Here is an 18,353-nt window from a genome sequence, read left to right as displayed (position 1 = left end):
AAAAGAGTCCACTAGTTCCCCCCAAGTGTCTACACAGCTGCTCCCTTTTTCAATGTCTTTATTTGACGTTCCCAATTTTAATGCCACAGAAACACTGCTTCTTCTCTTTCCCACCTTCCGAGGGTCTGAGGGAACCTAAATTATATCCAGCAGCCTTGCTGCTCAAGAGCCTGCACCTGTGGCCCCTTGGGCAAAGGCAGCATAGCATCTCCAGCCTGGGGGCGGGGGGGGGGGGGGCGCAGGAAGAGGAGCCCCGGCCTCGCCCCACAGTGGAAGCTCCCCTACTCTCAATGAAGGATGGAAAGGGAAGATCTTATCTAGTCCTATCTGGAGAGGAAATGGGTGCGGCCCTTTCGGAAAGCAGTCCAGCAATAAGAATCTAAAGCCTTAAAAATTGTTTACACTTTGGTCCATTAATTAACTTTTTCTAAACTATCCTAAGAAAAACTCCAAAATATTGAAAATATGTATGTATTACTATGTCCTTTGAGGCAAAAATTATAAACCACCTAGATTATCAATAATAGGGAAATGTCTGAGCAAACACAGTATACTCATATGCTGATTAAGCAGCCATTAAAAATGATGCTTTCAAAGAGTTTATGACAGCATAGGAAAATGCTTAAGTTATACTGTTAAGTGAAAAAAACATAGATTGTAAACATATATACATTTTTTTATTTCAACTAAGTTAAAATGCATTAAAATACCAGGAGAGCAGTTTTTATATTTGATATTTATATTTGCTTGTGGATGGTGGAATTGTGCTTTTCTTCCTATAGTTTGCTTTCTTTGACACACATCACTTTTATAAACTTTATATTATTAAATGCACTTTGTTGTCATATTAAAGTCTATTATTAGGAACTTTGTTCAGACTCAGCCTCACTCTCTGCCTTGGTTTTGAGTACATCTTGTGAAGAAGCCGCACCCCTTCAGGCAGTGTGGCCTGGCCACCCCGGCTGTTGGCAGGCTGACCCTGCCCTGTTTTGGGCGGAGAACTCCAGTCGAGGTGCACATGGGCCTCCGGCTCCTCCGCTGTGAACCCTGGACCCTGCTCTCCTTTCCTTCCTCCTCCACCTCCAGAGAACCCTGCACAGCTGTCGTCTCCCTCTGAGGGCCAAAGTGCAGCAGGACGCAGGCCCCCCATTCCCTCTGTCTCTAGGGCGCCTCCCCCAGGAAGAGGTCAGAATGACAAGTCTACCAAGAGTGCCCCAGGCTCCTCCTCAGGGGGGAATCTGTCCTCCCAACCCCAGTGGCCTGGATGTGGCCGAAGACCCTCTGGGGTCTCTCTGAGGGTGCTCCTCGAGGCAGCACAGGCAGGGCGGCTGAGGTTGGGGTCTCCCGAGTCCTCTCCAGGCTGGTCCCAGGCACCCCACCCCCCTCTGGCTTCTCTGGCTGACGGAGCCTCTCCTGGGCCATAGACCTCGCTGGCCTCAGGCACCTGCAGGAGAGACCCCTCCCCCAGGTTGGGCCTCTGCTCCTCCGGTCTGCGGGAAGCTGGCCCGTGCCTGTCACACCAGGATGGCATTGGGGTGGGGACCCAGGCCCCTGATGTCCTCACCCCAGGAACACTTCTGACTCCCTGCTGCTCCCCACCAATGCCTCTGGGCCTTAAATTTCAGCAGTTCCTGTTTTCTTTCTTTTTTTAAAAAAATAGTGAATGCCATTTATTTATTTATTTATTCATTTATTTTTATTTGGTTACACCGGGTCTTGGTTGCGGCAGGCATGCTCCTTAGTTGCGCCTTGCAGGCTCCTTAGTTGAGGCTCGCGGGCTCCTTAGTTGCGGCATGCATGTGGGATCTAGTTCCCTGACCAGGGATCCAACCCGGGCCCCCTGCATTGGGAGCGCGGAGTCTTAACCACTGCGCCACCAGGGAAGTGCCCTGTTTTCTTTCTCAGGGAGCAGAGAGCCGTTCTTGGCTGACTTTACAGCCCTGCTGTCCCAAATCCTTCCATCAACCCTGAGAAAACTCCCAGGCGGCAGGTGTGCGAGTGGCGGGCAGAGTTCTATGCAACCCTTCACCTTTGCAGGTTTACCACTCCAGTGGAAAATAATAGTCATGGTTCTTTTACAGATTCGCAACTTTTTCTCTGCCTTCCTTGCAAGAATGTTTTCGGAAAGCATTTCTGCCAATATTTTCACCATTTACCACCACAAATGTGTCCTGCAGGCCTAAGGAAACCTTGGGATCTGAGACCAGGCCACTCCCATGTAACCTTTGACCTGGTTCTTTGAGGTGTGGTCTCGGGACACCAGCAATCCCTCAGCAAGGCCAGAATCGGCCACCGCTAAAGCCCCTGAATTGCTCCAGTGCGCTGGGGCTTCCCACAGTCACCGCCATGGCTGAGGAAGGTCACGGCCTCTGCACCCTCCCCACATGGGGTCCCAGGGGCAGCCCCTCAATGGTTCTGCAGGCTCAGAACCGCAGCGGGCCACGTCCTCAAAGCTGTTCTGCTAACTCCTCACACCTGTGTCAACCTTAAAACGAAATAGCCAGTTATTTCACTAGCAAAATGAGTTTATTTGGGAATGGCAGAGGAACTGCTGTTCAGGAAACACAGACTATGGCCAACCACAGGCAAGTCTGGAGAACAAAGGAGAGGAACTGTTACTTTATTGGGAGGGGCTGCTTTGAACCGGAAGTCCATGGAGAAAAGCGCAGGGTGGTGATGGGTTCTCGTGTGCTGGGTGGTGGTAGCTTCTCTCTGGCTGGCTATTGCTGGGCAAGGAGAAAAACTTCCTTCCTTCTGCTGGGTAGTAAAGCAAGCTTCTTCCTGCCCAGGAATGTAAAGTAAGGTACGTGAGTGAGAGCTCCCCCTTCAGGGTTTCCCAACTCCATTTGAAATGAGGTTTCCCTTTGTTAATTTTCACACCTGCCACCTGGCCACCTGGGCCACAAAGTGTGGTGGGCCTTGCAGATGCCCCGCCCCTCCCCCTCTGGCCTGTCTCCAAGTCTTGCAGTGGGAGGGGTGAGGGGGCTGCAAGGTGTCCAGGGTGAAGCATCATGGTTAGGTCAGAGACTAGGTGGAGGTGAGACCCAGATGTCAGGCCCCAGGAGCAAAGCTGCAGGTGCAGGGGTCTCTGCAGAGTGCAGGGGTTCAGGGGAGAGGCTCCAGGGGGAAGAAGAGGCTGGGCCAGTGGATTACGAACCTTTCTGTGCCTCAGTTTCTCCTCTTTAAACCAGAGATAAAAATAGAACCTGGGGTGTAAAGATCACAACAGGTACCATTTGTGAAGCTGTTGGGAACGCTCTGCATTTAGAGTGAACAGTTCAGTAGTTTTTAGTATACTTACAGATACATGCAACCATCACCACAGTCAATTTTAGAATATTTTCATGTCCCTGAAAAGAAACCCAGTACCCTTGAGCAGTCACTCCACATTCCCTTCCCAGCCTGTGGTGACCACTATTCTGTGTCCATGATTTGCCTATTCTGGCCTATTGACATCTCATATAAGTGGACCATATAGTATATAGTCTTTTGTCACTGACTTCTTTCACTTAGCACAAAGTTTTCAAGCATAATGTACAACCCATGTTGTAGCATGTGTCAAAACTTCTTTCCTTTTTACAGTTGAATAATTTTCCATTGTATGGATATACCACATTTTTTTGCATGCCTTCATCAGTTGGTGGACATTAAGTCGCTTCCCCTTTGGTTATTATGAGTTATGCGGCTATGAACATTGTGGAATTAATTAAAGAAACCAGCTAAAGCTGGAGTTGGGATAGGCCTGTAGGGGAAGCTCTCATGCCCTCAACGCATCGTCAATGACCCCCAAACAGTAAGAGATGTCCCCCTACACCTCTGACAGGAAGGCATCTCTGTTAACTATCTAGCAGAAAGAAAAAACTTCTCTCTGCTTCACTCTGATTGCAGCCAATCAGAGACTGCAGTGGCCCAACCTATGGGAAGCCTCCTTACTTTGGACCCCCAGCTCCTCCAGTGGACTCTATCAAAGCCCCTTCCAATCCCCCTTTTCCCTGTGAAAGCAAGTTCCCTCTCCTTGTTCTCTGTATTTGCCTGTGGTCCACCATGGTTCATGTATCTCGAATTGTAATTTCTCTGCTATTCCTGAATAATCTCACTTTTGCCGGTAAAATAACTAGCTATTTATATTATTGAAGTGGACACATGTGGTGTCAGTAGTGGGGTCTGGAGGCAAACCCCAAGGGATGAAATTGACTGAGGCATTGCACCAAGCCCTTTGTGCTTATTGCTTCTGGGAGTCGCCACCAGCTTTTGGTTTGGTGAGTCTCCTCTCGGATTCTGAGCTCTGCTCTTTTTGCGTTTTGAGCTCTCCAACTTTATTCAGGACAGAAGGCTTTGTCATTTCAGGGGTGTGGTTTCATCCTTGGTGAGTACTCAGCTGTTTTCTGAAGTGCACAGTAGCAAGGTTCTCTTTTGGGGACTGAGCAAATTGGGATCTAAGAGTTTTGTTTTATTCCCTTTGGAATCTGGGTTAGGACTCTAGCAACTTTCTTGGGTATTCAGGAGAACTTAGGGAAATGGGATCCTGGCCATCTAAATGCTCTGGGGGCAACTCTCCTTTGGGGACTCCAGCTGGTTTCATGTTTAAAATCTAGGGACCGCTCTACATGACTATTTTTTAACTAAGTGGGCCAAAGTAATCCAGAATTACAATGGCCATTATGGGAAACTTTTGATCTCCCCAAACTCGTTTTTCTTAAGATTAAATTGGAGGACTGAAGTTCTAAAATTAAACAAAACGAGTGGTATATTTATTGTCATTGGTAATGCAAACAGAAAAAGACCTCCCCTTACACCTCCGACAGGAAGGCATCTCTACGGACCACCCAGCCGGAGGAAGGAAACTTCTCTCCTCCCACGGCAGCCCAGCCAATCAGAGACTGCAGTGGCCCAGCCCATGGGAAGCCTCCTTACTTTGGACCCCCAGCTCCTCCAATGGGCTCTGGTTATCACAGCCCCTCCCAGCTCCCTTTTTTCCCTATAATAGCACGTTGCCCCTCCTTGTTCTCTGGATTTGCCAGTGGTCCACCATGGTTCAGAGATGCTGAGCTGCAATTCCTTTGCTATTCCTGAATAAGCCTGCCTTTGCTGGTGAAATAACTGGCTATTTTATTATTAAAGGTGACAATATCCATGTACAGTTCTGCATGGACAATGTTTTCATTTCTTGAGTATATACGAATTGCTGGGTCACATGGTAACTATGTTTCACCCTTTGAGCAGCTGCCGGACTTTTTCTTTTTTTAATTTATTTATTTTTTATTTTTGGCTGCGTTGGGTCTTCGTTACTGCGCGCAGGCTTTCTCTAGTAGCGGCAAGTGGTGGCTACTCTTCATTGCGGTGAGCAGGCCTTGTGGTGGCTTCTCTTGTTGCGGAGCACAAGCTCTAGGCGCGCGGGCTTCAGTAGTTGTAGCTCGCGGGCTCTAGAGCGCAGCCTCAGTAGTTGTGGCACATGGGCTTAGTTGCTCTGCGGCATGTGGGATCTTCCCAGACCAGGGCTTGAACACGTGTCCCCTGCATTGGCAGGCGGGTTCTTAACCACTGTGCCACCAGGGAAGTCCTGCCGGACTTTTTCAAATGGGTCAGAGCTAAATGTTTTTGCAGGGGGCTCTGTCTACATTAATAATTTGAGTCAACCAAGATCAGCATGTCTACTACTTTCTTAAGACCTACTCTCCGGCCATGAAGAGGACTCTACAGGCTAGAGTCTGGAGCTCCCAATGGAGACTGGGGAGAACACGCCTGGGCCCAGGGTGTTGGGAAAGGGGGAGTGCTGGTGGCGCTCCGGGGGGGGGGGGGGCAGGCCGCCTGGGGAGGAGGGTCTGGGGCGGAGCTCGGGGCAGACCGCGGGGGAGGAGGGTCTGGGGCAGCCCGGGCGCCCCAGCATTATAGGGAGACCCCCGCTCTTCCCGCAACTTTGCCGCGCTGGTTACCTAGCAACCAGGCGGCATCCCTCCCAGCAAGCACTGCTTCTAACGCACAACATTGGGGACTACGAATCCCAGTATGCCTCGCGCCCAGGCGCTCGGACTACAAGTCCCACAATGCACCGCCCGCCCTTTTCTTGCCGCCCCCCGCCTCTACTCTCCGGAGACCCTGCGGAGCGAGCGCCGCGACCCCTTCCCGGCGCTCTTCGCGCGGTCTCGTGGACTCTGGTGCGTGGGGTCAAGGCGCGGGGCAGAGCTGCTGGGGTCGGGGCGTCATGCGGAGGGGTGAGCGCAAGGGCGCCGAGGGGCCGCGGCCGGGGTCCCCTGTGCCCGTGGGCAAGGCCTCGCTGGAGGAGCCGCTGGACGGCGCGGCCGCGGGCCGAGCGAGCGGGCCGGCCGCTGGCCGCCGCAGCACCGAGTCAGAGGTCTACGACGACGGCACCAACACCTTCTTCTGGTGAGGGACGGTGGTTCGCTTCAGTGCCGGCTGGGGTCGCGAGGGGCGTGGCCACGTCGTGCGGGTTGGGGGTGCCCGCAGGACCCCGGGACCGGCCCCTTGCTGCTGCAACCCCGACCCGGCCTCCCCGGTGGTCCAGCCCCTCATCTCTGACCCCTGCGCCCTATCCTGGGAGGACTTGGCTCCGAAGTCACCTCAGAAAGGCTTTTCCTGCCCTCCCTGGCCGCAGTCCCCCGCTGCCCTCCGTCGTGATCCCTTTCGCTGACGGTGCTGATGCCGTGTGAAATGATCGTCTCCTCCCCCGGCACGTGGCGGTAATATCGACACCTTACTCCGCGCCGGCAGCTGAGCGAACGAGTGTGGAGGAAGGCTCTTCCTCTCTTTAGTGGCCCCTCGCCAGGCCAGCCCTTTGACCCCTGTGCAGCTCGGTCCCGGCCAAGCCTCGGGGTCAGGCTGCCCTCTAGTCTACCTTCGCGGGGGTCAGGGAGGGAGGGGCCGCCAGGAGCAGAGTTGGAAGAGTTCATGATGTTGCTTTAGGCCGAGTTGGGCACTTTTGCGTTTGAGGGTCCAGGAAAGCAGTCTTGGACCAACAGGTCCCAGGTGTGGCTCGTGCACCTGACGGCTCAGTGACCTTGGGCTACCCTTCGCCAGTCTGAGCTTCTCTTTCCTTGCTTCTTAGAGACGCAAACCCCATACGCTAGAAAGTGTGCTTCTTGAGAGGAGGGCTGTGGCCGTTCTATGCTGCTCCGTTCACGGCCACCTGAAGTTGTATCCCGTGGTAGGCCCGGGGGACATTTGTGGCTTTGGTGCCAAGAGGGCTCACGGGAGAGACAGACGTGTAGGCAGCAAGGGTGCCGTGTGGAAGCAGCTCCTCAGAGAGGGAGCCTGGGACCGCAGAGAAGATGCCATCAGGAAAGGAGGAGAGCCTGACAGAGCCACTGGACAGTCGGCGAGGTGCCACACAGCTGGAAACCTCAGGGGAGGTGCACGTGGGGCCACGGGTGTCTTGCTTGTGTCTGACTCGGGAGAGACAGGGAAGCAGATGTGGTGGGGGAGGCGTCCCTGCATCTGACGAGGTCGGGATCTTCCCTGTGGGTGTGGGCAGCTGCTGCTGGGGGTGGCCACCCAGCCCTGTTCTGGGGAGATACTGTGCTCCAGTGGCCTGGAGCCAGGGGGAGGGGGAGAGGGGTGGGGTGCCCTCCTCGGCGAGGGTGTGGCCCCAGAGCTAGAGACATTCTGTGAGTGGACCAGGCGTCTCTGCTCGGGGGACAGGGCCCCTTCAGACTTCAGGACAGAGGGCACCGTCCTCCGACAGCCCGGCTGGTGACCACAGGAGGGAGACTGAGGTTCTGGAGTGGTGCCGGGCTTGCTATCCTTTCCCATTCATTCAGTGCATATTTTGGGGGTGCCAGTTGCTGTTCTAGGAGATACAGCAGAGAACTAAACAAGAAACTTAGGTTCTGGCGCAAGACTGGAGCGTCAGAAGGCTCAGCATGCTGGCCGAGCGGGTGCTGAGCAGTGCTCACAGAAGCCAGAGGGTTACGAGGGCACGTGCGGGTTTCTTCAGAAGCACAGAGCAGCGGCCCGCGGGTCACTGCCCACGGGGACACAGAAAGGCCTGCCGTAGCTGCGCTCACCTGCGGGGAGGCCTGATAGAGCCAGGAAGGCTCCGAGGAGGGCGCGCCACGGGGCTGCCAGTTCCCGGGTACCGGCCTCCTGGGCCTCCTGGGCGGGTGTCTGCAGCCTCCGCACCGCAGGTGTGTGGGGTTGTTGCTGCGTCCCGGGCCTCTGCCCTCAGCTGTGCAAGGGAAGAAGCTTCACGTTTCCTCAAGGCAGGTAACCAGATGCTCACCTGGCGAGAATGACTTAGTTTTACCTGCAGGGCCCAGCCACGTACCTTCTTCTGAGTCTCTCGTCATTGACTTGCTGTGCTGGGATTTAAAAAACTCTTTATTTTGAGTTTTAGGGAATTTTATTAATGGATGTTACCAAAAAATTAACATAAAGACTAAAAAGTATGTATTTGTGGAAACGACTATATGTTCCAAAATTACTCGGAAGAACTCTTGCATGTTCAAAACCTTGTTTTTACAGTTTTCGTTTCCAAAGGAGCTTGGGCTTCTTGGGGGCCATGTATGAGGATTGTGAGTTTCTTTGTTATTACTTGTCAGCCACAGAGTATGGGATTAAGATTCAGCCGTGGAGCCCGAGGCTGGGCTGCCCCAAACTGGACCTCGGGGAAGGGGCAAGAGGACCGCTGGGGTCTGCGGTGGCACAGACACCACCTCTTCTGCCAGTCGTGGTTGTCTTCATTGGGGAACACCTGGTGGAAACGTTCAGGACAGTAGACACAGTGCAAAGATACGGCAGCTCGATTTCTCTGAAAATTGTTCTGGACGCTCTTGGAGACCCAGTGCCCCGACGGGTGCTTCTGAACGTAGCCACCTGTAGGTGGAAGATAGGTGAATCGCCGTTGGGTCACCGTGCTTCGAGTCAGGGACAAGATGGATGGTTGTGACATTTTGGAAATGCTCACTGCATGCTCACATCTTACAACATTGAGCGTTTGGTGAGCGCGGGCTCTGCTGTCAGCAACACGTCTCACAGTAGCTGTGAGAATCTGTGGGGCAGATCTTAGACGCCCCACGTTCCTCAGTCAGTGTGGGTTGGGGTTTGCCAGCTTCGCCCACATCAGGGCAGCATGACTTGCCAGCTGGTGCCTTTTTGGTCCTGCTGGTCGGCAGGCCAGGAGGGTCGGTGGCCCCAGGTGCCTCTCGCAGGCCTGGGACAGGCCTTCCGGTCTTGACGTTCCCTGGCCGAGCCGCCGCTGTGCACTCAGTCTCACAGCCGCATCTTCATATCTTCTCTGATTGGTTTGGCAGGCTGCCTCCCTGCCCGCTCGGCATATGAGTATGGTCATCTCTAGACAGGGGCTGACAACTGGGTATTTTCCGCTCGCCGTGGCAGGGAGCCTGCTGTCTTCATGCCCTCACCCTGGCCCAGTGGCCGGAGTCACAGGATTTACGGCCGATCTCTCCCTGTGCCTGGATCCCCCACGTCATCTATTAGTCACTCAACCAAACGGTGCATTTGTCTTCCTGGGCACCGGGAACCAGGAGCAAGAGGTCGTTGCCCAGCTCTGGCATCCGAGAGGGACACGGAGTCTTCCCTGCTGTCCTGCGCCACTGACGTGTTGTTTTTATCACGTCTCTGTGGCCACAGTGAACATGCAGAGCTTTTCCAGCCCCAGCACCCTCGTTTTGCCACGTCAAGTCCATCTCAATCCGTCTGGCCTCTCCCCTTGGGCTCTGGTGGCGCCCGTCAACAGTGTTCGTGAGGACAGTACCTGATCTGCCCAGCCTTCCCGTCTCAGCGGCTCCGTCTTCCTTCCTGGCCACCTAGTTTCCTTCTGGTCTCACTTCCCTTCTGTCTGGAGACCTTCCTGGGGTGAGTGATTCGTTTAGAGCAGGTCTGCCGGCACCAGATTCTCTACTTCTTCCTCCATCCGCGAATGTTTAGTTCACCTTCGTTCCTCAGGGATGTTTTCGCTGGACATGGAATCCTGGTTCAACATTTCTTTTCTTTCACTGCTTTACAAATTTTGTCCCACTTCCTCTGGCCTCCATGGTTTCTGAGGAGAGATCTGAGCTCAGACTTGGTGTTTGAGCTGAAAAGAGGCCTGGTGCGGAGTCTATGCTGCGGTGGCTGAAAAGCAGGGACCTTTGGGACCAATTCTAACATCTTGATTTCTGACTTTATTCCTGTTTTTTGCTTTTTTCCTCTGAAAATGCTCACCAGGGTAGGCGTGACCCTGCCTCTTGGGGCAGGCAGTGGGCATTCTGGAGCTCAGGGCCCGTCCGGTGCCGCCCCTCGTGGTGCAGGCCGCTGACTCCGCGGGGACCGGGCCTGCCTGCCTGCCTGCCTGCCGAGGGTGCTGTCCCGTGGCTCCGCCCCCGGCCCGGCAGACACGTCTACACAGGCCTGGAGCTGAACCCCGCCGGCCCTGAGCGGTTCTGCTCAGTCACGCTCGGCCGGCTTGGGCTCCACGTCCTGTCCAGCGTGTCAGCTGCGCCTTCTGGGCAGATCCAGACCAGCCCCTCCCGGCATCTCCTGCCCGCCCTGGAGGGTCGCGAGGCGGCCGCTTCTGCTCTCGGCTCTGCAGCGGCTCCTGCTCCACCGACGTGAGTCCGGGCCCCCCAGGGCAGGACCCCCTCCTCCAGCCACGGTGGCCCCTCAGCCCTTTGCTCTCGCGTTGCTGGCCTGGACCTGCGTCCCCAGGTGTCCTGCGTGAGGCCCTCCCTAATTCTGCACCCCACCCCACCCCGTTTCGTTGTCCCCATACCCAGCCTTCTGTGTGTCTTGCTGTGTTGGAACGACAGCTCGGGGAGACAGGGTTGGGGTTTGTTGGCATCTGGTAGCTGCTCTGCGCCGCTTAGTGTCTGTGTCACTTAGGCCCACTGGCCCTGGGTCTCATCACCTCACGGCGAGGGTTTATGAGGTGATACAGGTGTGCTAGAGGCATCCTGAGCAGGGCTCAGACCCCAGACCCTCACCACCGAGCTGCGTGACCCTGACACTGGCGTTTACAGCTCTGACCGGCCTCAGGGGCCAAGGTGACGGAGAGGCCCATGCCTTATCGTCGTCACCCTCGTAATCCAGATGCCCTCGGTCCCTGGTGGGTTCTCAGTGACTCTTGTTCTCCCTGCTAAAATCTGATGTCTCCTCTGGGTCGGGAAGGGTGGGCCGTGTCCTAGACCCAGGAGAGGCAGCTGAGTCCCTCTGTGTGTAGGTGTTGGCTAATGTCCAGCAGAGGATCAGTTTCTGGGTCACCACATCCAGAGAACCTTAGGAGTGAAGGTCTAAAGTAGGACCTTATAATGTAGTCTCTGTGCTGTAATTATTCCGCAGATCTCTCAGGCACTGAAATGTTTACTATACAGAGTTCAGCTGAAAGGCTGAGATTTTCCTGAAGTTCCCTCATGGCCTAGGACTCAAATGTGAATATATTAATATTGAATTGTATGAAAATAGTTAAAATAGGAGATTTGTTCACTTCTAATAGTTTTAAATGCCAGTATTGTGAAATATGGCAAAAGAATGTGCTCTCTGCTTTCTTTACTTGGAGCCAACTTATCTGAACATGACTGTTTTTGTTTTTGTTTTCACAAAGAAAATAAAATTTAAGTGAAGGGCGTAACACCTGAATAGATGGAGAGATACTCCTTGTCTTGTGGATGGGGGACTCTCAACTAGTTGTTACTCATCAATTCTTCCTGGGCTAATTTATAAATTCAGTGCAGTTCCAATTAGAATCCTAATAGAATTATTTGTGGCAGCTGTCAGACTGATGTCAAAGTTAAGATGGGAGAGTAAACATGCAAGAATAATCAGGATGGGGAAGAGGGCTGGTCTGCCGGACGTCAGGATGGGGTCTAGCTATGGTCCAGGTCTCTAGCGCCAGCCTAATCTCATGCAGCCCCACTCTTGCTTTTTAGAAAATGACTTGAATCAAGGTACGATTGCTTTCCATGACACACACCCACTTGAGGGTCTGTATCCACACTCCAGCGCCTTATACACGGTGCCCACCACCGGGGTCGGGATGCAGGACATTCCATCATCTTGGAAGCTGCTGCCCTAGCACCTCCCCCGCCAATCTGCCGTCCATGCTCTGTCACCGCCTCTTGTGAGTCTTGTCGGTGGAAACAGACAGCAGGTTGCTTTCGTGCCTGGCTGTCAGCATGTGGTTAACGTCCACATACAAGTCTTTGAATGGACGTGTGCTTTCATTTTTCTCAAGTAAACACTCGGAAGGAACGGCTGGCTTGGGTGGTAGACTCTGTTTAACTTTGTAGGAAACTGGGAAGCTTTTTCAAAGCGGCTGCACCCTTTTGCAGCCCCACCTGGAACGTGTGAGTGTTGGTGGCTCCGCGTCCTCGCGAGGACCCTTCCTCGGAGGCACTCGTGCCGTCAGTGGTCCCGTCCCAGGGGGCGGCGCTGCTGCCTGCCATGCTGCATGTCTGCTCCCACGGCGACCAGTGACGCTGCACATCTTTTCGTGTGGTATTGGCCATTTGTTGATCTTTTTCTTTGACGTGCGTGCGTGTTCCATCTTTTGTTCGTGTTTCAGGAGATTGTCTTTGTCGTTGAGTTGTAAGAGCTCTTTCTGTGTTCTGGGTACAAAGGCCTTTGTCGGGTGTGTGTGTCATCAGTGTTTTCTCCCGGCTGGTGGCTGGCGTTTTCGTTTCTTCACTGTGTGTTTCACGGAGTTTGGACGGGAGGCCAGTACTGGGCTCGATGCTTTTCGTGTGTTTGTTCACTCGTCTTCAGGGTGCCCTTCAAGGCTGGAGGTGCCCTCGTCTAGAAATGGAGGGCCGCATCGCCTCTCCACGGACACGGGAGCTGGGCCTCTGCCCCTCTGCAGGCAGTCGTTCAGGGCAGAGGGGCCCGGGCGCGTATGTGACTGAGCGGCGTGCGGGCTGGTGCTGGACTTGCTGTGGGCCCTGGTTCCAGGAGAGGCTGCCCGCTGCCTGCCGAGCGCCGCCCCTGGCCCACATCGGGGCTCTGGAGGCCCAGCCAGGGTGGGCAGGCGGAAGCGGGGAGCCCACGTCTCACCCCCCCACCCCGGGCAGCTGTCCCTCTGCCCGGTCCTCTGGGCAGGCGGCCGTGGCCGATCCCGCGCCCTTCTCGCTCCGGCCCTGGGGCCTCTGTCCGCCGCCAGTGCTCCGCTGTCATCCCGGCGAACCTCTCAGCCGTGGTCACTGCGTGAATCACGAGGTTGGTCTCGGGGCGATCTTGCTCGGCGCCCGGAGCCCACTCTACCGGCTGCCTGGTCCCTCTGAACCAGAGCCGCCTGCCCGGGACGCCTTGAGCCAACGCGCCGTCCACTCTCCCCGCCCGAACGGGCCGCCGCGCCGGCGCGGGACCGTCTGGGAGTCACGCAGCCGTAGCTGGCGCTCGGGGGATTCTGAGCTGGAGGTCGAGGGCCGAGCTCGCTCCTCTGGCGGCACGTCGCGCCGCGGTCCCACGCGTGCTCTGCGTGCACCGACGCGGGCTCTTTGCGTTGCAGGCGGGCCCACACCCTGAGCGTGCTCTTCATCCTCACCTGCGTGCTGGGCTACGTGACGCTGCTGGAAGAGACACCGCGGGACACGGCCTACAACACCAAGAGGTACCGGCCCGGCCCGGCCCAGCCTCGCTCCACGCGGCTGGCGGGGGCTCTGGGTGCTGTGCGGCACTTTCCGCCCCTCTTCTGCCCGTCCCCATCCCTGGGACCCGCTGCTCACGCTGCATTTGCGCGCGAGAAACCGGAAGGTGCTGCGGCAGCTCCCGGGAGGGGTCTAAAGGGGTTCAGGTCAGTTCCGATGGGGTGGCTTCCCCACACATCCCACCCTCAGCACCCCAGGCCCCACCTGATTGTCCTGCTGGTCAGCTCAGTTCTGACACCGTCCCAGGCAGCGCCAGGCCCCGTGGTCCCAGGCTCGGTCCGGCCAGACTGCATCGCCTCCCCACTTAGACCCCAGTTGCAAGAGAGGTCATCACCTGACAGGCTGTAAACCATAGGTTCCCACCGCCTCCTCCTTGGGTGCAATTAATTTGCTAGGGCGGCTCACAGAACTCAGAGAAGCATTTTACTTATTTATGATCAAAGGTTTATCACAGAAAGATGGAGGAACAGCCAGATGGGAGAGACGCACAGGGCGAGGTGTGGGGATGGGACGCAGAGCGGCCACACGGCCACCAGCCTGGAGGCTCTGAACCCCCGTGCCTCTGGGGTTTAGGGAGGCTTCCTCACACAGCGTGATGGATTAAATCACTGGCCACTGGCGATTGACTTAATCTTTACTCCTCCCCAGAGGTCTGGGGGTAGGACGGAGAGCCCTCCAATCGTCTGGCTGGTTCCCCTTGCAACCAGCTCTCATCAGGAGGTGGGCTCCAAAAGTCACCTCATTAACATAACAAAAGATACCTTTGTAGCCCTCAGCACTTGGGCAATACCAGAGGTTTTAGGAGCTCTGGCCAGAAACAGATGAAGACCAAATGACGTATTTCTTGCTGTAAAGCACAATATCACAGTGACCGTGAATTTGGGTGTCTGGGCTTTTTGTGAGGCCAGGGGTGGTTCCCATCAGCTAGCACCATTCTTCTACACTCTGTTGATAAGAAGACTTTTTGAAAGTTTTAAACTGGCTTTAGGAGTCTGGTGGTCCATCTCGTCCTGCAGGGCAGGAAGGGGGTAGTCTGTCTTTCCAGCATTATCTCCAGAAATAGACTAGCTGGTAGGTTTGTGTCCTTTGCCTGAACCCCATAGATTCTGGGGCCAGTCTCAGAAGTGCGTGGGGAAGATGAGCTGGTTTCAGAACTCGTTTCTGTGCATTGTCTACGCTGGACGGACTCACCCCTCCCTCTCTGGTGCCATGAAGCCCCCGTTGCTGTTCTCATCCTGGGGCCCAGGCTCCTGCTCTGGTGGGACAGCTAGAGGAGACCAGGCAGGGACAGAGGTGGAGGGCGGCATCCAGAGCCCAGAGGTGGCAGGAGACCGTTGGTCAGCTTTGGGTGGGGGCTGGGCTCGTGCACCTTCACCCTTGGGGTCTAACCCTCCGCCTGGACTGTGGTGTAGACGCCAGGGTCCAGGACCCCAGGAGGTGTGTGTCACCCTCCCCTGTAAGGCGCAGGCCTCCCGTCCGGGCTCCCCAGCCCTCCCCAGCCCCATGTGATCACACCGCAGGCCTGGCAGCCGGGGTCGCAGAGCCCAGAGCAGAGGAGGGAGCTGGGCTGCTCTTTGGGCCCCTCTGGGTGGGTCTGTGAGGGGGACGCCGGGCCCGCGGACCTGGAGACGGAGCCCCACGTCTGCCTCGAGGGGGCTTCCAGCTGGAACTTGGCCTTTCCTGTGCATTTGTTTGCCAGCACGTGGTTATGGAGGGTTTGCAGCGTCTGCTGGGCACAGCCAGGCAGGGAGGACCAAAAAGTAGAGCTTGGTCACACTGAAGAGGTGTCCCCATGTGGCTGTGAAGTTGGGCTGGAGATGAGCAGTCATGACGTCACAGGGCAAGACTAGTCACAAGGGCGAGCGGCCCACGCAGTGTGTCCCGGGACGCCTCCCGAGGCAGGGGCGGGGTTTCACTCGCCAGACGCCTGCCAGGCGAGTCACAAAGCCTGCTGCCCTGGGCCCTGCCCCGCGCCCGGGGGTCCAGGGGCTCAGACCCCCAGCGTCGAGGGGGCTTGTTGGCCTCGTCCGGGACAGCAGCTGTGGACCCGGGTGGGTGCTTCCCCACCTCTTCTTCCTGCACTGGCCTTTCTCCCGAGCTGTTCCTGCCCGAGAGAGGTTGGCACAGTGAGCCCAGAAGGTGCCACCAAGAGGGACACCTGGAAAAAAAAAAAAAAAAAAAGAGGGACACCTGGGTCCTCTCCCTGGTCCCCTGTGTGATTTCATTGAAGGCGGGGCCGGGCGAAGGCAGGTGGGTGGGAATTCGAGGGCCCCAGGCACTGCTCTGCCCTGAAGTTCTGTGCTCTGGGGACACAGGACATTGTAGCCACAGTCCCTGGCCCTCTCGGCCCACTTCAGGGGCACAGAGGAGCTGCTTTCCTGGCCCTGTACGGCTGCTGGTGGCGCCTGGAGCCCCGCCCTCACCTGTCGGAGGCTCTGCGGCTTCTTCCAGGGACAGTCACATGCGCGTGTGGGTTCATTCATTTCTGCTGAGTCCACTCTCACCCCCGTGGACCCCGGAGGGGCCCACAGCCTGCCCCCCACGTCAGCACGTCTGCCTGGGCTGTGATGAGGTCCCCCCCGGTCTCTGGAGGCCGCTGGGGCTGCTGATTTTTATTATGTCAGAGCTTTTGATGCTGTCAGGGGAAGGTTTTGTAGATGCAAAATACTTCCCAAAGGTTACGGTTATTTTTTTTTAAATTAATATTTACATTGTTAAAAATCTAGGAAATTGGTTTGTTTCCCTAAAGCTTTCAGTTTCACCTTGTGTGTCATTGTGGATCTAACAAGTTCTGTCACTTTAAGGGAGTAGATTTTTCTTCCTAGGCCAACTTTATTGTTGTGTCATTTAATATAACATGCACGTAATTAAAACGTACGGCTCATCTACATGCCACAACTAGGTGGAGGTACACGCTGAGCTTCCTCTGAGGGCCGCGGTCAGTCTGCACTGCTGGCCACAGGCCACCACCGATCTGTCCCCACAGGCCCTTCTTGCCTGTTGTACAGTCTCATCCAGCATGCGCCCTTGTGTCTGGCCCCTCCCACTCGGCATGATGGTTTTGTGACACCCACGTTGCCGTGTCTGTCAGCGGTCATCCTGGTCCATTGCCAAGGCGTGGTCCACCGTGTGGACACGCCACAGTTCCTTGATCCATTATCTGTTGGTGACATTGGGATGTTTACGTATATATACACATGTGCATGTGTAAATGTGTAAATAAATCAGTACATGTACAGTATAAACATATTTTGCATATTTGTAATGTGTAGAAATATAATGTATTCACAGTACTGAAGAACAGAGGCAGAGGACTGCCGCTGCCTGGCTTCAGGCCTGACCATAAAGCTGTGCAGTGGTGGTCAGGACAGTGGTGCTGGCAGAAGGCTGGACAAGTAGAGAGCCCAGAAGTAGCCCCACACAAAGAGGAGCAAAGACAAGTCAGTGGAGAAAGGAGAATTTTCAACAAAATAACCTAGATACAGACCTTACGCTTTTCACAATAATGAATTTGAAATGGATTATAGACCTGAATATAAAATAGAAAACTATAAAACTTCTTGAAGAAAACATGGGAGAAAATCTGGTGACCTTGAGTTTGATGATGCCTTTTTTTTTTGGCCTCGCCATGAGGCATGTGGGAGCTTAGTTCCCTGACCAGGGATCGAACCCGCACTCCCTGCAGTGGAAGTGTGGAGTCTTAACCACTGGACCGCCAGGGAAGTCCCAGTGACTTTTTAGATAGAACACCAAAAGCATGATCTACAGAAGAAAAAACTGATAAGTCGGACTTGATTAAAATTAAAAACTTCTGCTCTGCAAAACACACTGCTGAGACAAAGAAAAGACAAGCCACAGGCTGGTGGGAAATATTTGCCAAATACACATGTGATGAAGTATCTGTATTCACTGTGCAAAGAACTCCTGAAGCTCAGCGGTAGGAAAACCAGCAGCACAGTCACAAACTGGGCAGAAGGTCTGGACGGACACCACAGAGGACACAAGTGCGTGAAAGGACGCTCAGCACCATGCATCAGCTTGGAGACGCCGCTACACACCTGCTCGAGTGGCCAGGGTTGAAAACACGGCAACACCGGGCGCTGGCGACGATCGATCTGAGGAACAGGAACTCTTATCCCTCGCCGGCAGGAACGTGAACGGGGCAGGCGCTTTGGAAGATGGTTGGAGACTCTCTCAGAGAACTAAACATAATCCAGCAGCTGTGCGCCTTGGTATTTACCCAGAGGAGCGGAAAACTTAAGTCCACACCAAAACATGGACATTTGTAGCAGCTTTGTTCGCAATCACCAAAACTTGGAAGCCACCAAAATGTCCTTAGTGGGTGAATGGGTGAACAAACTGGTACCTTCATGCAATGGAATATCATTAAGTAATAAACAGAAATGAGCTTTCAAGCCATGGAGACAGAGGTGAAGCTTAAATGCATATTGTTGAGGGAAAGAAGCCAGCCTGAAAAGGCTACATGCTGTATGAGTCCAACGCTGTGACATTCTGGAAAAGGCAGAACTATGTGATGGTAGAAAGATCAGTGGTTTCTCGGGGCAGGGGGAGAATGAATAGGTGGAGTGTGAGATTTTTTTAGGGTCTTGAAACTGTTCTGTTGATACTGTAATGGTGAATGCATGACCCTGTGTGTTTGTCAAAACCCATAGGACTAAACAACACAAAGAGTAAGCCTAAGTATGCAAATTTTAAAAATCGTTTAGGGGCTTCCCTGGTGGTGCAGTGGTTAAGAATCCT

General features: G+C 54.7%; 1 protein-coding gene across 2 annotated transcripts in view; it reads left to right on the top strand.

Annotated features, from left to right (window-relative positions):
• Positions 1-6,040: 6,040 nt before the first annotated feature.
• The window catches only part of PTDSS2 (phosphatidylserine synthase 2), a 30,273-nt gene continuing 17,960 nt past the window's right edge, over positions 6,041-18,353 (top strand). The window contains exons 1-2 of one of the 2 annotated variants that reach the window (XM_068534357.1): positions 6,171-6,384; positions 13,454-13,555. In XM_068534357.1, the coding sequence (XP_068390458.1) occupies positions 6,203-6,384; positions 13,454-13,555 (284 nt within the window). In that variant the 5' untranslated portion in view covers positions 6,171-6,202. The other variant, XM_068534358.1, reaches the window with a different exon arrangement.

Source organism: Eschrichtius robustus, unplaced genomic scaffold (assembly GCF_028021215.1).
Source record: "Eschrichtius robustus isolate mEscRob2 unplaced genomic scaffold, mEscRob2.pri scaffold_281, whole genome shotgun sequence".
Taxonomy (NCBI): domain Eukaryota; kingdom Metazoa; phylum Chordata; class Mammalia; order Artiodactyla; family Eschrichtiidae; genus Eschrichtius; species Eschrichtius robustus.
Note: the sequence above shows the minus strand (reverse complement) of the source record. Positions and strands in the feature narration are given on the sequence as shown.